At 55.2% G+C, this 19,716-nt stretch overlaps 1 protein-coding gene across 1 annotated transcript in view; it reads right to left on the reverse strand.

Moving 5' to 3' along the window:
- Positions 1–8,731, reverse strand: part of KCNQ4 (potassium voltage-gated channel subfamily Q member 4) — a 56,944-nt gene extending 48,213 nt beyond the window's left edge. The window contains exon 1 of the mRNA XM_020914750.2: positions 7,488–8,731. Within this exon, the coding sequence (XP_020770409.1) occupies positions 7,488–7,801 (314 nt within the window). The 5' untranslated portion in view covers positions 7,802–8,731. The remainder of the gene's footprint in view (positions 1–7,487) is intronic.
- Between the last annotated feature and the right edge of the window lie 10,985 nt (positions 8,732–19,716).

Raw genomic sequence — 19,716 nt, forward strand, 5'->3', positions numbered from 1 at the left:
TCCCTACCCCTCCCCTCCCAGGGGAGAGCCGAGCCCAGCAAAAAATAAACCCAAAGACAGTGACCTGGACGGGCCTGAGGCTCCCAGGGAGGGGCAGCAGGGAAGCAAGGATGGAGGAGAGGTGGCCTGTGGCCACCCTCCCTAAAAGCTCAAGGGTGCCTGATCTGTTCCTCCCCTGCCCCCCACCAACACAGAGGCTCAAGCAGCTCTATCCACTCTCCTTCTTTCACACTATGAGGGGCAGCGCCACTTGCTCGATAGGGATAATGAGCAGGGTAAGTCTTGTCCAGCCCAGCTTGAGATGGGTTCCCCAGCGTTGGAAAGGGTACCCCAGGGAATCTCACTCTGCCTCCTGGTGTGGAGCAGTCAGTCCTTCCGCTGTCTGACCTCCGTCTCACCTGCTTCAGTGGGTCCATTTATCTCCAGCTCCCCCCCACTTCCCCAGTTTCGTGGCCTGGATGTCTGAGGAGTCTCAGGAGAAAGTGTTCTCCAGATTTCCCTGCAGGGATTAGGGAGGGCCCCTGGGCTGGAGACCCCACTCCACCCACTGCTCTCCAAATCTCAGAGAGGAAGGAATCGCTGAATCCCTGCTCCCTCGCCTCCCTCAGGCACAGCCCACGGATTCCCAGCCCAATTAGTCTTCTGCCTGGGGCTGCCCCTCCCATTCTCACCACCCCCCCAGGTGCTAACCCCCAGGGCAAACAGATCCTGCCCGACGGACAAGTTGCCCAGAAAACCTGGAGTCCTGCAGGGGGGCTTTATGGGGGCCTCAGAAGTCTGATCAGCACCCTCTCCCCAGCCCCCCAGAGTCCCTGCTAGAGGCAGGCAGTCTTTTGAATGCCCTTCTCAGTGCTGCCCAGTCCTTGGGGGGGCTCAGGGAGAAGGTGCTGGAGAAGAACTCCCACCACCCCGCACCCCACAAGAGTGAAGGTCTGAAACAGCGGCTCCTGCCATTCATCCAGAGGCCCACTGTGCCAGGCAGCCCTTACCAGCCCACTTTCCCGTTTAGCCCCATTTTACAGAGGGGGACAGGGAGGCTGAGGGGCTGGGGTGGAGTCGGGGGCAGGCACCTTCCCAGCAAGTGTTGGGACCGAGACCTCGCAGTCTCCTTGGGGATGCCCAGTGCCTATCCACTGAATAGCATGCTCAGGAGAGAGTGGGGGAGGCCCTCCCCTCCCTGCCTGTGCCCCTGGGTCCCACAGCTCCACTTCCACCTGCCCGGGGCTAGGCTAGCTGCAGGGACCTCAGCTCTGCAGCAACACCCGCATGGATGCCCTCCTCTTTGTACACACACGGACACGCACACACCTCCACCCTCTCTGGGAGCCCCTGAGAGAGGAGGCAGGAGAGCCCAGTGGTCCAGACAGACTCCACAGCCTCCTCACTGGACAGCCCCCACCACCACCGCCAGGCTGGGGCAGACATGCTCTGTCTCTCTGCCTCCCCAGACCTGGTACAGAGCTGATGCTCTTTAACTCTATTTGTCAAGTGAAGGGAGGAACCGTCAGTGAGGCGCTAGGCACCCTGCTTGGCGTCCTGGAGCCACCATCTCACTCTCTGTGTGATCCTGGGCAGGTGTGTGAGGTCCCCTCACCAGCCCCACTTTCCTCGAGTGGACATGAGCATAAGAACGGTGCCCAGCTGATGTAATGGCTGCGAGGGTTAACAGAGAGAGTGCCACGCAGCATTCCTCAGACGCCCACAGAGACGCATTCTCTGGCTCCCCATGCCCAGCCACTCACCCCGCAACCCAGGGGAACGAAGCTCCTGCTCTGTCCTGGGGAACACCCAGACACACTCACAGTGCTGACAAGGACATCCATCAAACCTCTCCCTGGGGAGGAGCACGATGACAACAACAACAATATAATAATAATGGTGATACTCAGGTGCTTTCCCTTACTTGGCCCTGACAGTTCTAGAGGCAGGTATTATGAGTCCTCTATTTTTTTCAGATGAGAAAACAAGCTCAGAGAGGTTAAGTAACTTGTCCAAGGACACATAACTGCCAAGAGAAGAACCAGAAATGAACCCGAATCTGGCAGATTTGGATCCCATACTCTTAACCTGCTGTGGGGCAACTTTTGGGGAAATGAAAAGTCCCCCCTATTCCTCCATTTCAGCCTGACAACTGTCAGATACTCAGAATACCCTCCTGGGCCCTGTAGCCCATAAGAAGTTTGGCCCTGGCCAAAGACCGACAGGTGTGCATGTTGGGAGAGGAAGGGAGCTGAGAAAACCTCCAGCTGGCTTCTCCAAGTCTGGGGAAGTTCCCCACATGACCTCCTCTGGGTCTGCAGAGCCTTCCTCTTTCCCTGTTCCCCAGGCCATTTCAGCTCCCTTGACTGGCTCTGAGAATTTATCACCCACTCAAAGTGCTGCCATCAGCCTAAGAATAATCACCTCTTGAAACTCTCCTGGCTCCAACATTCTGAAAATATAGATTTCTGCAGCAACAGACCCTGAAGTTAGACATCCAGCAGGGCTTCCTCAATGGAAGGAACGAATGTACCATGGAGCTGGGATGGGGTAGTAGACAATAAGTGATCCAACATGCTCCAGTGACCCCCATGGAGAATGTGGAAAGGAGGGAGCAAAGGAGTGGAAGGGGAAGGGAGAGAGATAGAAGAAGGGCTCGAGGGCTGGCAGGATAAACTCTCCACTTCCCCTCTTACAAAGACCAAACTAAAGGACTGGGACCGAAAAACAGCAGTACAAAAAATCTGGGTCACACCCCAAGACTTGCGCCATTGCAAGGCCAAGTTCTTGGAGCAATCTTCCTGATCAGCTGAAAATGAAAAATAGTATCTAAAGTCCTGATCTGAGACTCCCCTGGTGGTCCAGTGGCTAAGAATGTGTGCTCCCAATACAAGGGGTCTGGGTTCAATCCTTAGGCAGGGAACTAGATCCCATATACTGCAACTTAACTAAAGATCCCAAATGCTGCAGTGAAGATGCTGTGTGCGGTGCAGCCAAATAAGCAAAAACATTAAAGTCCTGATCTGAGAGGCAGAAGGCCTCGGTTCCAGGCACAGTTCTAGCGCCAACTCATCAGATGTGACCTTGGGCCAGTACCTGCTCCTTTCTGTGCCTCAGTGAACCCAGCAGTAGACCACAGGGCCCTTCAGGAGAAGCGAAGGCTGGCAAGGTGCTAGGAAGTCAGCCACCCGCTCCCACATGGGTCTGGGGCTGCCCAAGGCAGGTGAAGAAACACACACAGACCCATAGGGCACCCCTGCAGCTGTGGACAGGCAGGGGCAGCCAACTCGAGAGACGGGACCGACTCTGCCCTGTCCTAGGTCTAGGCTGGGGTGCAGACTCAAGTGTGCTTCTGTGAAGACAGAGAAAAGGTGGGAGCAGTTGTGCATCAGACTTCTTCGCCTTGGTTGTGTGCTAGGGGTGCCCTTATGACATGCACGGGCAGGTATGTCCCAGTTGCTGAGAGTGCATGCGTGAGACAGACCGATGGGCATATAGTAGGGATGTGTGTGTGCAGAACCGTTGCCATGCACAACCGAAGTGTGACTGCATGTGTGAGGCCGGGCAATTGACACCCAGCTCCCAGGGTTGCTGGGGTGCAGGCTGGAGCCGGGGTGCAGGAGGAAGACAGTGCCAGCTCTGGGCTGAGGCTCCTCCATGCTGATTGCGGGGCCTCTCCTGAGCCTCAGTTTCCCCAGCAGCACGAGGAGGACCCCAGCACCCACCTTGTCGGGCTGCTGAAGGACACAGCGACACTGGTTTATAGAGGGCGCTTAGCTCGGTGCTCGGCACACAGCTGATGATCCACACGTGATCAGCAATTTCAGTTCAAACTTCAAGAGCCAACCCAGGCAGCCTCGGGGAGCAGCGGGGAGACCCTGCACAGGGAGTCAGGCGTCTTCGGCTCCAGCCCTTGCACCTGCCACTAATCTACTGTGTGATGGGTCTCCAGAGCCTCAGTTTTCTCATAAACAAAATGGGGCTGTCAAAATGTGTGGCCCCACCTCCCAGGGAGGCCTGGGGGCTCTGGGCACCCCTTGCTGGCCATGTTCTTTCTCAGACAGGCAGGGTGGGAGGTGGGGGGACGCCGGGGCTGGGAGGCTGAGGGCTTCGGGAGCTGCCGCTGCCTCCTTCCCTCCCCATTCCCACAGCTTCTGACCCCAGGGACAAGGCTGCCGGAGGATGTTTACAGAGCATAAACCTTCACTTAGAGAAAGTTCGCGGGGCAGCTGGGGGCTGGGAGCTGCAAGAGTCCCAAAGCAGCGCAGCAGCGTGGGGAAGACGAGGGGAGATGCTGCTGTGCTCGGACTTGCCCCTTCCAGCCTCTGACTTCAAAAGGGAGGCGGCGTGGCCCTTGGCAGGGGGCAGCAAGGAGCAAATATCCCTTCCAGAGGCTCGGAAGCAGGACGGGCAGTGATGTGGTGTTTCTCAAAATTCAGAGAGCAGGGCCTGTGAAGAGTTGAGGGCTGAAATCAAGGACTGGGGCCCAGGGGAGGAGAGCGGGGGCTTGGTGACAGGACCAAGGGCCTGGAGGGAGGCGGGAGAACTCGCAGAGCCCGCTGCATCCTCCTTCTGGATCTCAATGAGAAGACAGGAGTCAGTGGTTCCCGCTTCCCAGCGGCTCTAGCCGCTGGCGCTGGAGGGAAAGGCGGAACCAGGGCTGGTCCTCTGGGCAATCTCCCACACCTCGGGGCCAGAGAAGGTGTGGGTTCTGGGTGGGGCCCAGAGGGACCTGGCTGGCAGGTGTGAGGAAGGTGTGCCCTGGGGTGAAAGGGCCAGCTCACCTCCATTCCCTCCCCCCTGAGTCCTTCACCCAGAGGCTTCCCTCCTGGAGCCTCTCCCACCAGGACCCACATCTCGGGCAAGGGGGTCCTAGCTACCTGAGCACCCTGGACTCCCCTTGTTTGGGCTGCCTGTGAGGGTCACTGGGGATGGGGGAAGGATTTTGACCAAAAGTGGAACAATCGGGCTCGAAGTCCAATGGTAGGAAGCACTTCCTGGCTTGCCCAAGACCCTGCAAGGAGTGACCCCGCATCTGGAGCTCCTCAAGAACAGGAGAGGCCTCCCAAGCAGCCCCCTCCCCCAAGCCCAATATACCATCCATCCCTCACGCTCTCACAGGCTCCCGCAGCTCACCAAAGTCCTTCCCACCCATTGTTCATCCAAGACGGAGGCCCACAAGGCTGGGGTTTCTCCCCACTCTGATGGCCCAGAGATCTAAAGCTCAGAGAGCTGTGGCGATTAGCCCAAGACTGCACAGTGCACAAAAGGTGGGGTTCCTGACCCCTCAGTCCTCCCTGACCTCTAAGAGAAACGACCAGTTCCCTGAGACCCCCAAACATCTGGACATTTTCATGCCCCGTTTTGTCTCCCAGAGCTCCCAAGAGATGCCTCTGCCTTGGGCTCCTGGGGACAAGTGGTCAGAACCAGTCTGGCCCTGGCCAGGGCATTCCTGGCATCCAGAAAGGGCAGGATGTGGGGCAAAGGTACCAGCAGATTTAGCTCCTGGAGAGGAAGAAGTGGCCCCTCCAGAGGAGGGGAAGACAGTGTTGGCCAGAGGACACGAGACGGGTCCTTCACCCCCAGTGACCCTTACAGGGGCTGAGAGGCCGGGCCTGGGGACTAAGGACCCCCACCGCAGGGCCCTAGTGCTTTCCCAGGCCCAGCCTTGCCTTGGAAAAGTCATGTCCCAAGCGGAACCCGCGGAGCGTCTCGGCTCCATGAGCACCTAAGCTGTAGGGTGGGCAAGGGCATCTCAACGCAGTGGCTCTTAATTAGCAGTCCCCTGCCCCTCATGCCTGATGCCACTATCCCTGCTACCCCAACACAGAATCTGCAGCACTCCAACAGCCCTCTCTGCAGCGGAAAATTCACCCAGGCCCTCCCAATGGGCACTGGGCATTGGGCTGCTCCTAACCACTGGCCCTGACCCTAAGTCTGACCTCATGTCTAGAGCAATCTCAACTCTCTGCCCCACCCCCACCTGGCCCACCTGAGGTCCCTGCCCCAAGTCATGGCTGTCATCACCTGCAGGCTGGCACCGAGGTGCAAAAAAGGGAACATGCAGGCTGAAAGAGCTCCCTTCTATCCTTCGAGTGGTCAGGGGGCTCCTTTGCCAGCATTTCCTCCCCTCCCCTCGGAAATTCTGTGGGCAGGCAAGCGGGCAGCAGCGGGTCAGGCAGAAAGACAGACCAAAGACAGGTGGAAACAGACAAGTAGAAGAGTGGAAGTCGGGTGGAGAGGCAGATGGACAGACAGGCACACAGATAACTGGACAGGTCAACAGAGGGGTGAAAGCAGACTAGCAGAAGAAGAGATGAAGACACAGGACAACTCACACACAGACAAAAACCCACTCTGGCAGAAGGACAGTCAGACAGGCAAAAGGACTATAAGACAGTCCAATGGACAGGCAAGGGGACCACCCAGGAGACCCTAAGACCGGAAAGCCCTCTCGGGGCAGCAATAAGGGATTCATATCAGCACAGTTTCCAGGGACCAGAGGTCTCTCTCTCGGGCACCTTCGAGCGTCCGAGCTCCAGGCCCAGTCTTTCAACTGATATCTGCCGGGCCTCTCATGTTCCCGGCTGGGCCAGGCCGTCCCCCAAGACAGAGCTCTGAGCTGCCAAAATTCACTCTTTACATCCAAGAAGGGTCAGTGTTTTTGAAAGTTGTAAGAGCCTGGTGAGGGGGAGGAGGGGGCCCGCAGCCTGAGTGTTTCCAAACCTACCCCTCTCCTCTTTCTTTTCCCCTGGGGGTGTGCAGAGCCAGGCCTGGTGCTCCCTGCTGCGGCCAGGGAGCTGGGCAGGCTAGCTGGCCGAGCCCACAGGGCGGGCGGCATGGCTCACTGCTGCCATGGGGAAGTTGAGGGTGGAAGGGAAGACTGTGTGAAGACTCACAGAAGTCAGCACACGCCAGTGTCAGAACTCTGGTGACTCAAGGCGACTCCCAAACACCTATAATTGGGGGCCAGTGCTGGGCTGGGGTGGAGGTTGTCCCGGGAGAGGGACATCTCTGGGGGGAGCCCAGGTGGGAACCTACTGCAGCTACAGAGCTGTGGAGAGGGTGACGGTGTGGGAGGGCGAAAGGGTCCTCTGTGTCTGGGACACAGGGAGACAGAAGTGAGGAAGAGAGAAAAGGGAGGCACACTTCAGTGACTCCAGATTGGAGAGAGACGGGGGACAAGAAGCAGGACGTGGGGAGTACCTGGAACAGAGGGGCAGGGGTTGGAGAAAGGATGGAAATAAGGAATTGAGGTGGGGGAGGTCAGAAGCCAGGTCAGGCAAGGGTCAGGACTTGGAGAGCGGGGATTAGGGTCAGGCTGAGGGGGATCAGAAATCGGGCTCAGGTCTGGGGGCAGAGCGATGAGGGTCTGCCGGCCTCGGGGCTGGGGGGCAGGAGGCGGAGCCAGGGCGGGGCGGCCGTCCCCCCGGGGCCCAGGCTCCAGCAGGGGCCCCGCGGGGCGGCAGCGCGAGGGCGCGGCCGGGGACTCGGGGTCGCAAACTCACATGAAGACGTGGTAGACGAAGGCCCAGCCGCGGGGTCTCTCCAGCACGTTGTAGACCCAGTTCTGCAGGCGGCGGTAGCGCTTGTGCGCGGCGGAGGAGCGCTGGCCACAGGCGGAGCCCGAGCCCGAGCCTGGTCCTGGGAGGGGTGCGCCCGGCGGCAGGGGGCTGCCCAGGAGGCCCAGGCGACGCGGGGAGCCGCCCCCGCCCGCCTCGCCCCTCTCGCTCTGAACCGCCGTGAGCGCCACCAGCTCGGCGCGGGGGGCGTCCCCGGGCTGGGGGACCAGGCCGAGCCGGCGCGGGGGGGCCTCGGCCATGGGCGGCGCCGGGCGGGAGGGGCCCGGGGCCCGGGTCCGATCCGGGGCGGGGGCGCGCGCGGGGCGCTCAGCGGCGCATGGCTCGGACCCGGGGCCGGCGGGGCGGCCCGGGGCGGGCGCGGTCGGCGGGGGTTAGGGGTCGGGCCGGGGCCGCTCCGGGGCCGGGGGCGGGCGCTCGGAGTCGGGGGGCCGACGGAGCCCGCGCTGACCGCCCGCTTCCCCGGCGACTGGGGCGGCTCTTTCCGACTCCAACTCTCTTATTACGCGCTCCATGCCGCTCGCCTTTCCACCTGCCGCCGGCGCGCCGCTCACATGTCAGCCTCCCCCGCCCCGCCCCACCCCCGCCGCCCCCGCCCGCCCCGAGGCCGCCTTCCCAAATCGGGAGGGAGCGAGCGAGCCGGCGAGGCCGGGCGGAGGGAGGGGACGCGCGGGGAGGCGGCGGGAGGACGCCCCCGCCGCGCAGGCCGCCGAGTCGGGGCGGGGGCCGGACCGAGTGGCGGCGGCCCCCGGGGGCAGCGCCTGGGCCGGGCGGCCTGCGGGTGCGAGCCGCGCCCCGGGCTTCGCGGGGCGGCGTAGACCCGAAGGCTGGGCTGGGGGCAGGCGGGACGCCTCCGGCGTGGTCGCCGGAGCGAGGAGTCGCTGCCCGGCGGCGGAGGGGACGCGCGTCCCGCGGAGCTTAGGAGCGAGTGGGTGCAGACCGGCCCGCTGTGTGTCGAGTGGGTGGCTGTGGCTCCGCGAGGTGGTGGGGCTGAGTCAGGAGGGGCGGGGCGGGGGCACGCGGTGGACGGGTGTGCAGGGACCCGCCCGCTGAGGGTGGCGGTGGCCCCGAGGTGTGCCCCGTCGGCTTGTGCCCCGTGCACGTGGTGCGAGATGCGTTAAGTGTGCCCGCGCAGTGTGTGGCGGGGTGCGCTCCTGCCTGAACGGCCTGCGCGTGTAGCACTGTGGGGCTCAGGTGTGTCTGCTTGCCCTCCCACCCACCGCACCTCTGTCCTTCCCTTCTTTAGGATGCGGGAAGAGCCCCGCTTAGGCCACGCTGCCCCCAAAGCCTCCTCGGATCAGAGGGGCCTGCTCCGCGCCAAGCCGGTCTGAAGCGCAATCTTGCCTCACCTCCGAGTCAGGGCACGGTTCAGGGCACACGGGTGCTGGGAGGTGAGCTCTGAACCGGCACGGAGGCCAGACGGTTCTCCACCCACCCACCGACCCCCCCACCCACCCCCCGCGCCGCAGAGGTTCACAGAATCCCACCCCAAAACGGCGAGACTTTTCCCCGCTGGAAAGTTCTTGGTGCCTGACCTACTCTCTAGCTTTGGGGGAGGCCCTTTCATTCCCGTTTGCCCCCTTGGTCCCGCCCACGGTGGTCGTTTGTGCGTCCCCATCCTCCTCCCCTCTTCCCCCGGCCAAAGCTTGGGCCCCACCAGCCGCTCCCTCCGCAGGCCCTGCCCCAGGGTGAAGCGCTTCCGCGGCAGACTCTTCCCGGTTCCTCCGGGAGGATCTCGGGGGACTGAGCGGAGCGGGAGGGGCGGCGCAGGGGGCGGGAAGGAGAGCTCGATTCTCAGCTGTCAGCAGAGGCAGCATTGATCTGCTGAGCGCCAGTGGGGGAAGGAGAGAGAGGGAGAGAGGCAGAGCTGCTGGCGGGCAAGGAGGGGGCTGCAGGGGCCTGGGGTCCCTGACTGGGCTTGGCAGTCGGCTTGCAGCCCTTCCCCAACAGTGACCCTTTTCCCTCTGAAAGACAGGGGCTGCCTTGGGATCTAACCTGAATCTCTCTGGCTGTCCCTGGCTCCAGGTACACCTGGGGCCAGAGCCTGGTGCCACAGGGGCAGGTTATGCCTCTTCCTCCTTGGTAGCTGGGGAAGGTTTCTGGACCCCAGGGCCCAGCTATGGCTGCACTGCTAAAGCTGGGGTAACCCCTCCTCTCTCCATGAGCTGAAGCTAGCCTCCCTTAGATATGCAGCACTACTTTTGCAGTTGCTAGGGGTCCTCTTGACTGTGCTTCCCCAATCAGGGGCCCTGGGGGTAAGACTAAGGTCTGGGGACTTGAAATGTGGGAAGGAAAGCAGTTGGAAGGGATCTAGGGGTTTCCTGGGGTCTTTTTGAGGCTCTTCTTCTGTGGCAGAAGTGGCACTTGAACACACCCTCATCAACACCCCTTCCTCTGTGCGCTTCCCTTGAGGCTCAGCTGGTAAAGAATCCACCTGCAACGTGGGAGGCCTGGGTTTGATCCCTGGGTTGGGAAGATCCCCTGGAGAAGGGAAAAGACTACCCACTCCAGTATTTTGGCCTGGAGAATTCCATGGACTGTATAGTCCATAGGGTTGCAAAGAGTCGGACACAACTGAGCGACTTTCACTTCACTTCTTCAGCAACAGCCAGAAGAGCTGAAATTGAGTCTGTTTTGGGAACGCCGAGCATCAAGTGCGGCATCACCTCTGGATGCCACGGCTTTCTTCCAATGTGTGAGGAGCCCTCACTGTCGGGAGAGGGTCTCCCATCCTCTCCCAACTCCAGCTCCAGATGAGCCTCTCAGAGGCAGCAAGAGGAAGAAAGAGACTGTGAGTGTAGCTAAAGGGATGGAAGTTAGATCTCGGGAAGAAATTTCTTGGGTCCCAGAGGCCTGTGTCTCCTGCAGAAGCACGTGTAGTGGGACAGGCCCACCGCTTTTTAAAGTGCAGAGTCATGTGAGAGTTTCCTGGTGGCCTAGTGGTTAGGATTTTGGACTTTTACTGTCATGGCCCGGTTCAGTCCCTGGTTGGGGAAGTGAGATCCCACACGCAGTGTGGCAAGGACAAATAATAATATTGATAAATAAAGTGGAGAATCATGGAACTTTTCCTAAGGAGTGGAGGGATGGGGATGATGGTTCTGGGAGGGTGTAAGGAAAGCTTTGTGTGTGTATGTGTGTGTGCATGCGCGTGCTCACCCACACTTGGGAAAGTGAAGAAGGCAGAGGAGACAGTCCACTGCAGAGGGGACAGGTGGCCACTCTGAGGGTCACCCAGTGGCCTTCCTGCCCCATCCGGATTCCAGGACATGAGTATGACCGGAAGGAGGGCCTTTTCCCAGCGCAGCCTTTAGTGACTAAGACACTTTTCTGAGCCCACAGCTATCTTAGGCGCTCAGTCAGCCTCCCTGCTGGAGGTGAGGGAGGGGGGCAGGCTGTGGTTCCCCACCCTCCTCCCGCCCTCTCTCCCACCTGCTCCCTTCACTCCACCCTCAGCAGCTCCCTTCCAGCTCACCCCCCCTCCCAAGCCCCCACATCTCTTCCCGGTAACACTGCCCAGAAGACATCCCGCTCTGCCCTGACTTGCTCACTGTCCCACCTGGGCGAGTCCATGCCTGGCTCTGGGCTTCATGTTCCCCATCTGTCCACAAGAAGGGGCGGGGCTCCGGGATCTTCTGTAATTCATCATTGTCACTTTCGTCCATCAATGGAGCAAGTATTGATTGAGAGGAAGGGTGGGCAGAGAGAGAGCTCCCGTTTGCTGAGCGTCGACTGTGCCAGGCCCTGCCTCTGCTGGGACCAGAGCAGCCCTTTGCATGTGAGAAAGCTGAGGCTCAGAGAGGTGCGGGGACTCACCTAAGGATACGCAGCCAGTATCCAGAACTGCCTGTGACCTCTTCTCTCTCCTGGCCGGCGCCACCCACTGTACCCTGGGTACTGAGATCAGTGCTGAGGGGAACCACAGATGCCCCAATCTTTGTTCTTTAGGACTTATTTCTGCCAGGAGTTGAGACTCCCAGGTCTGAAAAGGTTGAGGTCTAGAAGTGGTAGGGATCTTCATTACGCGGCCAAGTTCAAGCCTGTCCTTGACTGACAACTTCAGGTGAACCCAAGGGTGCAGATTCCTTTCTGGAGCAGGAAGAGGGTTTTAAGCCAGTGGGCCTAAGGCTTTTTTAACAATAGAATCCTTTTTACAGACAGAATCTTAAGGTAGCACCCTAGTGTGTAAAGAGCATTCAAGCAGAGGTGTTTGGGTTGAGTCGGGGTGAAGGGGATCAAGGTCGCACCCACCAGACCTCCTCCTCTTCTCTCTCCACACCCCAGAAACTATTTGGGTTTTCTTATATATCTAAGTGTTGCTAGAAGTCAGATAAGGGATGGTCTCCACTAGCAATGGCAAAGTTGGAACCTTCTTGGGGATGGGGTTGGGAGGACCTGGAGAGGTGCTGAGAAGTGCAACAAGTAATGCCTGCAGGTCGCATGAAGGTGGCCCAGAACTTCGTGTAGGATGCCTTACCTGTATCGTCTATTTCAGCATCCCAGCAGCCCTCTGAGGTAATACTATTAACACCCCCATTTTACAGACAAGGAGACTGAGACTCAGTGAAGAGTCTTGCCTAGTAAATAGCTCTGTGCTGTAGTGAATGTGTGTGTGTGTGTGAGTGTGTGTAGGTGAGAGGTGGGGTGGGAAAGGGGAGGATTTACAGAGCATGGGGGAGGAAGAGCAAGCTTGATGAGGGGGACACAGGGGACCCTGGATGCAGGGCTGAAGGGTCCGATTCGGCCTGATAGGGAACAGGGAGCCTGGCACGGGCTGAGCCTGGGCATGCCGCGGAGCCTGGGGCTCTGTAGGAGAGAGCTCAGGACGGGAGTTAGAGGCATCTAACTTCTCTAGAGGAGTTAGAGAAGGTTGGCAGTGGGGGCGCTGTGGGGAGCAGTAGAAAGAGCCCTGAACAACAGGTCAAGCCTGGGCTTCCTGATTCTGCCCTTGGACTAGCTGGTACCCTTGGGCACTCCACCTCTGCCCCAATTTCTCTGGCTATCAGGAGGACTAAATGCAACAATACATGAAAAAGTCACACCTGTGCAGGGAGCTGTACAAATGTGAACCACCGATCTTACCGTTTTTCAGGTGTGTGTTCAGATGGGGCCAGGAGATGCTGTGAGAATTCCCCACTCCTAGCAGCCCTCCTCCTAGTGGGAAGTCTTTCTAGTAGGAATGGGGGGTTCTCACAGGGTGACACTGTTGACCTCCAGGGATCCACCTCCACTGACAGTGGGAGGAGGAAGTGAGAGAAAGATCAGGCCTGCTGGGCCAGTCAGCTCAGAGCCATGGGAAGTGGGGAGGGAGCAGTGTCGCTGAGCTCAGCGAAAGTGAACCCCCATTGATCCCCAGGGCTGGAGGGGGGCCCACCAGGAGGAGACGCTGAGGGAGAAAGGGGTGTGGGAATGAAGGTCAGAGCCATCCCTTCTTGTGCTACTTCTCCTCGGCCTTCAGGATCCTTCCTCCGTGACCCCAACTCCTGGAAGACAATGCAGAAGACAACACTCCCGAAGCCCTGTGGGCAGGCTCCGTGTTCTTACTGAGAGCCCCTGGGACGGTGGAGTTCATCGGAAAATGAGGTGGAAGGACCTTTCTGAGTTGCTGAGAATGCAGCGGGGAAAGCTTGCCTTCTCTCCTCTCCCATGATCAGGAAACTTGAAGGAGGATTCAGGGAGGAAGAGGACATGAATGGTAGGATGGCAGATGGAGTGTCAGGGAAGGGGGCTCTTAAAATGGATGAGACTGGGTGAGAGACGTAGAGGTTCAGAGAGGAGAACAGGGGCTCAGTGATGGGGGTGGGAGGCCTAGAGAGGACTCGATTGGTCAAACTTGATGGAACACCTTGTTAAAGTCCCTCCCCCTCAAAGAAGTAGATGTACAAGATTAATGCTGGATAACTAAAAAGGAAAACATATATCCACGTTTAAAAGCAAGAATGAGAAATCTCTAAGGCCAATAAGTGAGAGGAGATTCCAGTGGCGAGCAGGAGTTGAAGCTGTACCTCCGAGGAGGGATTCAGCATTCCAATGGGGTGGGAAGTACACCTGTAGACCCCACTAGTGTCAGACTCCCTGCTTAATGCTGGGCCTGGGGAAGTGCTGCCTGCCATAAACAGGACTAAATTATCTCTGCCTGTTAGCCACCTGACCTGGCTTTGGGTAGAAAGAATGCCCATAGGATTAGGATACCTTAAGCCCATGGACTTAGGATCTGATATTCATGCCATGCAAAAATCCAAAAAGACATGTATAAGAGCTAGTTTGGGGTTAGTGTACTTCTACAAGGCTTGGGCAGATACAGCTGAGCAGTAACATCATAGTGAAAGTGAGAGTGAAAGTGACTCAGTCCTATCTGAGTCTCTGCAACCCCGTGGACTATACAGTCCATGGAATACAGGCCAGAATACTGGAGTGGGTAGCTTTTCCCTTCTCCAGGGGATCTTCCTAACCCAGGGATTGAATCCAGGTCTCCTGCATTGCAGGCGGATTCTTTACCAGCTGAGCCACAAGGGATATCATACGGTGGCCTCCAAATCCCAAGATACAGTCAGGAAAATGTGCTAAAAATAAATATCTCAAGGATAAACCACAACATGTAAGAAATACACTATCTTGAGAGACACCTCTCTCATGGGAGGATTCATATTTAAAGACCTAGAGATAATGGAACAATCTGAAAGGAAGTTTACTGTAGTTAAGATCATTAAGAAGACAAAGGGAGAAATAACATCTATAAAATAACAGGAAGATATCAGACAGAAACACATAGCAGTTATGAATAGTTATCTAGAAATTTTATAAATGAATTAAATTCACCAACATTCAATAGATGGATTAGTCAATATGGCTGAAGAGAGAATAAGTGAATTAGAAGCTAGAACTGAAGAAATCCTCCAGAATGAAGCACAAAACAATAAAACAATTAGACATATGAAAGAAATGAGACAAAATTGAATGAGAAACTCTAGCATATATATTATTGCTTCCAGAAAAAGATACTGGAAAGAGTGACTTGGTTCTTTCCAGAAATAAGACATGAATTTCTAGATTTAAAAGGCCAAGACTGCCTCGTAAGATATCTTTAAAAACAAAACTACATCTAGACACCTTGTCACCAAAGTGTAGAATAACAAGAATACTAATGAAATTGTAAAGGCCACCAGAAAGAAAAGACAGCTTATCTACAAAGGTCCAATAATTGACTTGACAATAAGCATCTCATCAGCAACAACAGATGCCAAAAGACAATGGAATAGTACCTTCAGAGTGCTGAAGGCAAGTAATTGTGAACCTCGAATCCCACACACTGCCAAACGGTCATTTAAACAAAGGGCAAAATAAAGACATTTCGATACATTCAGTGTTTTAGAAAGCTTCTGTCCCGTAGACCTTCGCTGGAAGAGAAGGGCACAGGGCTTGGGAGCCGAAGAGCTGATGGGGCTGAGGTCCATTTCAGACCTCTGCTCAGCACCCACCCGCCTGAGGACCTCAGCCCAGCCTGGCGCAGCTGGGGCCCAGCTCAGGTTCTCCCCTCCTGAATGCCAGCCTGCTGTCCTCTTATCCCCTCGTGGTAGTGGCCCAGTACCCAAGCTGGGTACCACTGCCAGTCTGGCTCTGAGGGCCTTGCGGAGGCCAGGCCCAAGTTGCTCATGTGACCAGGTACTTGCCAGGCCTTCCACCCTGGGGTCCTCTCCTCCTGGGAGGTCAGCGCCACCTTACAGAGGCCTATAGATGGCTGGAGCAGTGGGATAAAGGTTAGGTCCCTACGCAGGAACTGGGAGGCAGCGACTCCCATTCTCTGTAGGAAAAGAATCCTTATCAGAGGGGATGACCGGTGGGGCTGAGCCCACTGAGGCGAGAGGCTTCATGGAGCATCTGGCTCCACTCAACCAGTTGGTGCCCTTGGGTAATTTCTTAACCTCTTTGAGCCTCAGTTTCTCACTAATGAGAATATCTTCCTAGTGAGGATGTGAAGATGAAATGAGATTTAATTCATCTAAATACCAAGCTTTAGATGTATTTTCCTACACAAAATTTTCTTAAAAGAATAATCTCCATCGAATACCTCTGCCTAGCATATCATCAGTGCTCAGCAGAAAACTGTCAGCAAGTGAAGTGATGGTGAGAGCCAGTGAGCAGAGGGAAAAATGTGTGCAGTGTTGGAGGCCCCATTTTCAGGGAAGGGTTTGTGTTCACTCGCTCACCCATCAGTTATTCTCTCGGTGCCAGGCCCTGAGCTGGGCTCTGGAGACACAGAGACCATCCTGAACTGGAGAAGGACCATCCGTGAAGAAGACAGCCCAAACGAGAAAGTTCTAACAGACTGTTCAGAGCCCAACTGGTCTTGTGTTTGTTGTCCCCTCCCCACTCCTTCCTCTCCCCCAGCCCCCAACCCAATATAAGCTCCATGATAGCACAAAGCTCATCTGGCTTGTTTTCAGATATCTTCACAATGTCCAAACTATGTCTGAAACACAGCAAGTGCCAAAGAAATATTTGTTGAACGACTGTGTGTATGAGCACTGATAATAGAGGCTGTAGAGTTTGCTATGAGAGCATCAAAGAGCTCTTTGCTAACTCTGCCCTATGAGTTAGAAGTTTCTCAGCAAGGGTTATTTAAATTGGGCCTTGATGGGTGTATAGGAGTTCAATAAGTGGAAAAAGAAGTAAAAGGACAACCAGGGGACGTCCCTGGTGGTCCAGTGGTTAGGAGTCCATCTGCCAATGCAAGGGTGTGATCCCTGGTCTGGAAAGATGCCATATGCTGAGGAGCAACTAAGCCCGTGCACACCTACTCAGCCCATGCACCCTAGAGCCCACACTCTGCAAAGAGAGAAGCCACCACAATGAGAAGCCCATGCGCTGCAACTAGAGCAGCCCCCAATCGCTGAACCAGAGACAGCCCGTGTGCAGCAAAAAAGACTCAGAGCAGCCAATAAACAAATAAATACATTTTTAAAAAAGGACAGCCACTGGGGTCAGTATTTCTGAAAACATGGAGGTGAGTTCAGGAAACATCAAGTAATTTGGGTGTGACAGGAATGTAGAGTGCAGGGGAGAAAAGAATGAGAAGATACAAGGATGGGGAGATGGAAAGGGCTGTCAAAAAGTCATTATTAAAATCTGACCATAAAGAAGGTTGAGCAATGAAGAATTGATGCTTTCGAATTATGGTGCTGGAGAACTCTTCAGAGTCCCTGGGACAGTGAGGAGATCAAACCAGTCAATCCTAAAGGAAATCAACCTTGAATATTTACTGGAAGGACTGATGCTGAAGCTCAAATACTTTGGCCACCTGATGCAAAGAGCTGACTCATTGGAAAAGACCCTGATGCTGGGAAAGACTGAGGGCAGAAGCGGGCGACAGAGGATGAGATGGTTGGATTGCATCACCGACTCAATGGACTTGAGTTTGAGAAAACTGTGGGAGATAGTGAAGGACAGGGAAGCCTGGCATGCTGCAGTGCATGGGGTCACAAAGAGTTGGATACAAGCAACTGAACAACAGAATCTAACCACCTGCCTGGATGTAATACTCTGGAGAGGATAGTGTTTCCAGCCCTCACTGTTGCCCTGGGAAGGTCCTTCCCTTCAAAAATTAAAGGTCTTATCCAAAAGGGAGTTAAGGGTCTAGTACCCCTTGAGAAAGGGGACAGTCATGCCTCATAGTTTCTGTAGTTGTCTCAAGTTGGGAAAAGTGTGGGACAAGACACCTGCTTGTCTTGGGTGAGTGCTACCTGCTGCCCCCTTGTGGCCTCAGTAGAATTGAGCAGCAAGGAGGCTGGCCAGGTGGTCTTTTTTTTTTTTTTTTTTCATAATCCCAGGAGTCCCTGGTCTCCAGCATCACCCCCTGGGAGTTATCCCAACTACCAGCTATCCACTGACCAGATCTAATTGCTGTTTATTCCATGCATACTCAAGGCTTCACCAATGGGTTTCGGGAGACAGAGCAAAATGAGACCATTCATATTTAGTAAAGTCTTGTTCTTTCTTACACACACACACACACACCCACCACCAGCACCCTTGGCCAGAAAGCAACCATGTATGCAGGGGGTCATGAGATCAGTGTTTTGGTTTCAGCTCCACCCTATTCCTTCAGTGACCTTGGGCAAGTCACTGCACTTCACTGGGCCTTCTAAGTCTTCATCTATAATACAGGGATCACCATCCCTCTTCCTGTCTCCCCTGCAGGGTCACTGTGAAGATCATTGGGAGGACAGATGCTGCAAGTGCTAGGAAAAATGTCTAAGAGTGCTCCGGATGTAAGGGGATCGTGCTGGGTATTAGATAGGGGCTCTCTTGGGCTGTACTGAAGTGTTTGTTTACACCCGCATGGGCCCTGCTGGCGGGGAAATTTAAAGGGAACGTGCTCAGTAAGGCAACTGATCAAAATATCTCCAAATTAAGAATGAAGTTTGTGGGAAAATGGGGCCTCACTCACTTGTCTGAGATTCCAATTATGCCTGGGTTTTGGGGAATGAGTTGAAGAGCAGCGAGGTGTGAGAGTGCAGTGGCCTCAATACAGAGGGGCTGGCCAGGAAATAAGAGCTGAGCTTCTGTCCTTCCTCTGAGCCCAGCATCCCTTCTGGGCGCACCTCGTCCTCAAGAGCCCTCTCCTGCAGCCTTTCCATGTGGGGCTGGGCACAGGCTCTCAGTCAGTTACCTGCATGACTCACGGAGACATGTTTGGGTACAGGACGGTGGGAAAGGGCACATAATCCCCTTCAGACAAGTCCAGGGCTAGAATGAAGGGGGCAGACCTGACTTACGGTGACAGAATCACCTGCTTCGTCTGCCTTGATGACACCGGACGGGGACCATGTATCCAAAACCTTACAGTGAGGAACATCTGCTTTTGCCAGAGAATGTTTTCTTTCTTTTATAGCATGAATCTCTCACCTGGTCGCATCTCTCTCTTGAAGCTCAGGATCAAATGTGAAACCTCATTTTTTTTTTTTGTTTTTTTGTTGTTTTTTTCCATTTATTTTTATTCGTTGGAGGCTAATTACTTTACAATATTGTAGTGGTTTTTGTCATACACTGACATGAATCAGCCATGGATTTACATGTGTTCCCCATCCCGATCCCCCCTCCCACCTCCCTCCCCATCCCATCCCTCTGGGTCTTCCCAGTGCACCAGCCCTGAGCACCTGTCTCATGCATCCAACCTGGGCTGGTGATGTTTCACCCTTGATAGTATACTTGTTTCAATGCTGTTCTCTCTGAACATCCCACCCTTGCCTTCTCCCACAGAGTCCAGAAGTCTGTTCTGTACATCTGTGTCTCTTTTTCTGTTTTGCATATAGGGTTATCGTTACCATCTTTTTAAATTCCATATATATGCGTTAGTATACTGTATTGGTCTTTATCTTTCTGGCTTACTTCACTCTGTATAATGGACTCCAGTTTCATCCATCTCATTAGAACTGATTCAAATGAATTCTTTTTAATGGCTGAGTAATATTCCATGGTGTATATGTACCACAGCTTCGTTATCCATTCGTCTGCTGATGGGCATCTAGGTTGCTTCCATGTCCTGGCTATTAACAGTGCTGCGATGAACATTGGGGTACACGTGTCTCTTTCAGATCTGGGTGGAAACCTCATTTTAAAAACTCTGTCTACATCATTGCAACCAGAACATTGGTTCTTGTTTTCAGTGATTCAGATTTCCTGCTCAATGATAAGTCCTCATAACTGTCATGATTTATTATTTCACTGTGTATGTTTTCAGTGTAAGACATACCATCTTTTCTTGTGGAGTAAGGTCAGGTCCATTTAGGTAAATAACTGAAAACGAAATAGATGTCTAAGAGCTTACCACAGTTGACAATGGGGGATATTGGTGAGGGAATTATACAGGCATTAGGGTCAGACTTGAAATCATCTATTAAAGCCTCTTCCTAGCCCGGCCTCTACCCCTTAAGAAAGTCCCAGAAAGAAGTTGCCCAAGGTTTTATGACATATTGCTGTCTGAGAAAACATGAGCTCCTTTCCTGGCACCCAGTCCTCTTCTCTTCCCATGACATCAGGCCTCATTCTAGCTGTAAATGGCAGGGTGAAGGTAAGGAAGATGGCTCACCACTGGCCTCTGTGGTCAGTGAAGAAGTAGGATGCTCCTTCTATGCTCCCTACTTCAATTAATAGGAAG

Source organism: Odocoileus virginianus, chromosome 5 (genome assembly GCF_023699985.2).
Source record: "Odocoileus virginianus isolate 20LAN1187 ecotype Illinois chromosome 5, Ovbor_1.2, whole genome shotgun sequence".
Classification (NCBI taxonomy): domain Eukaryota; kingdom Metazoa; phylum Chordata; class Mammalia; order Artiodactyla; family Cervidae; genus Odocoileus; species Odocoileus virginianus.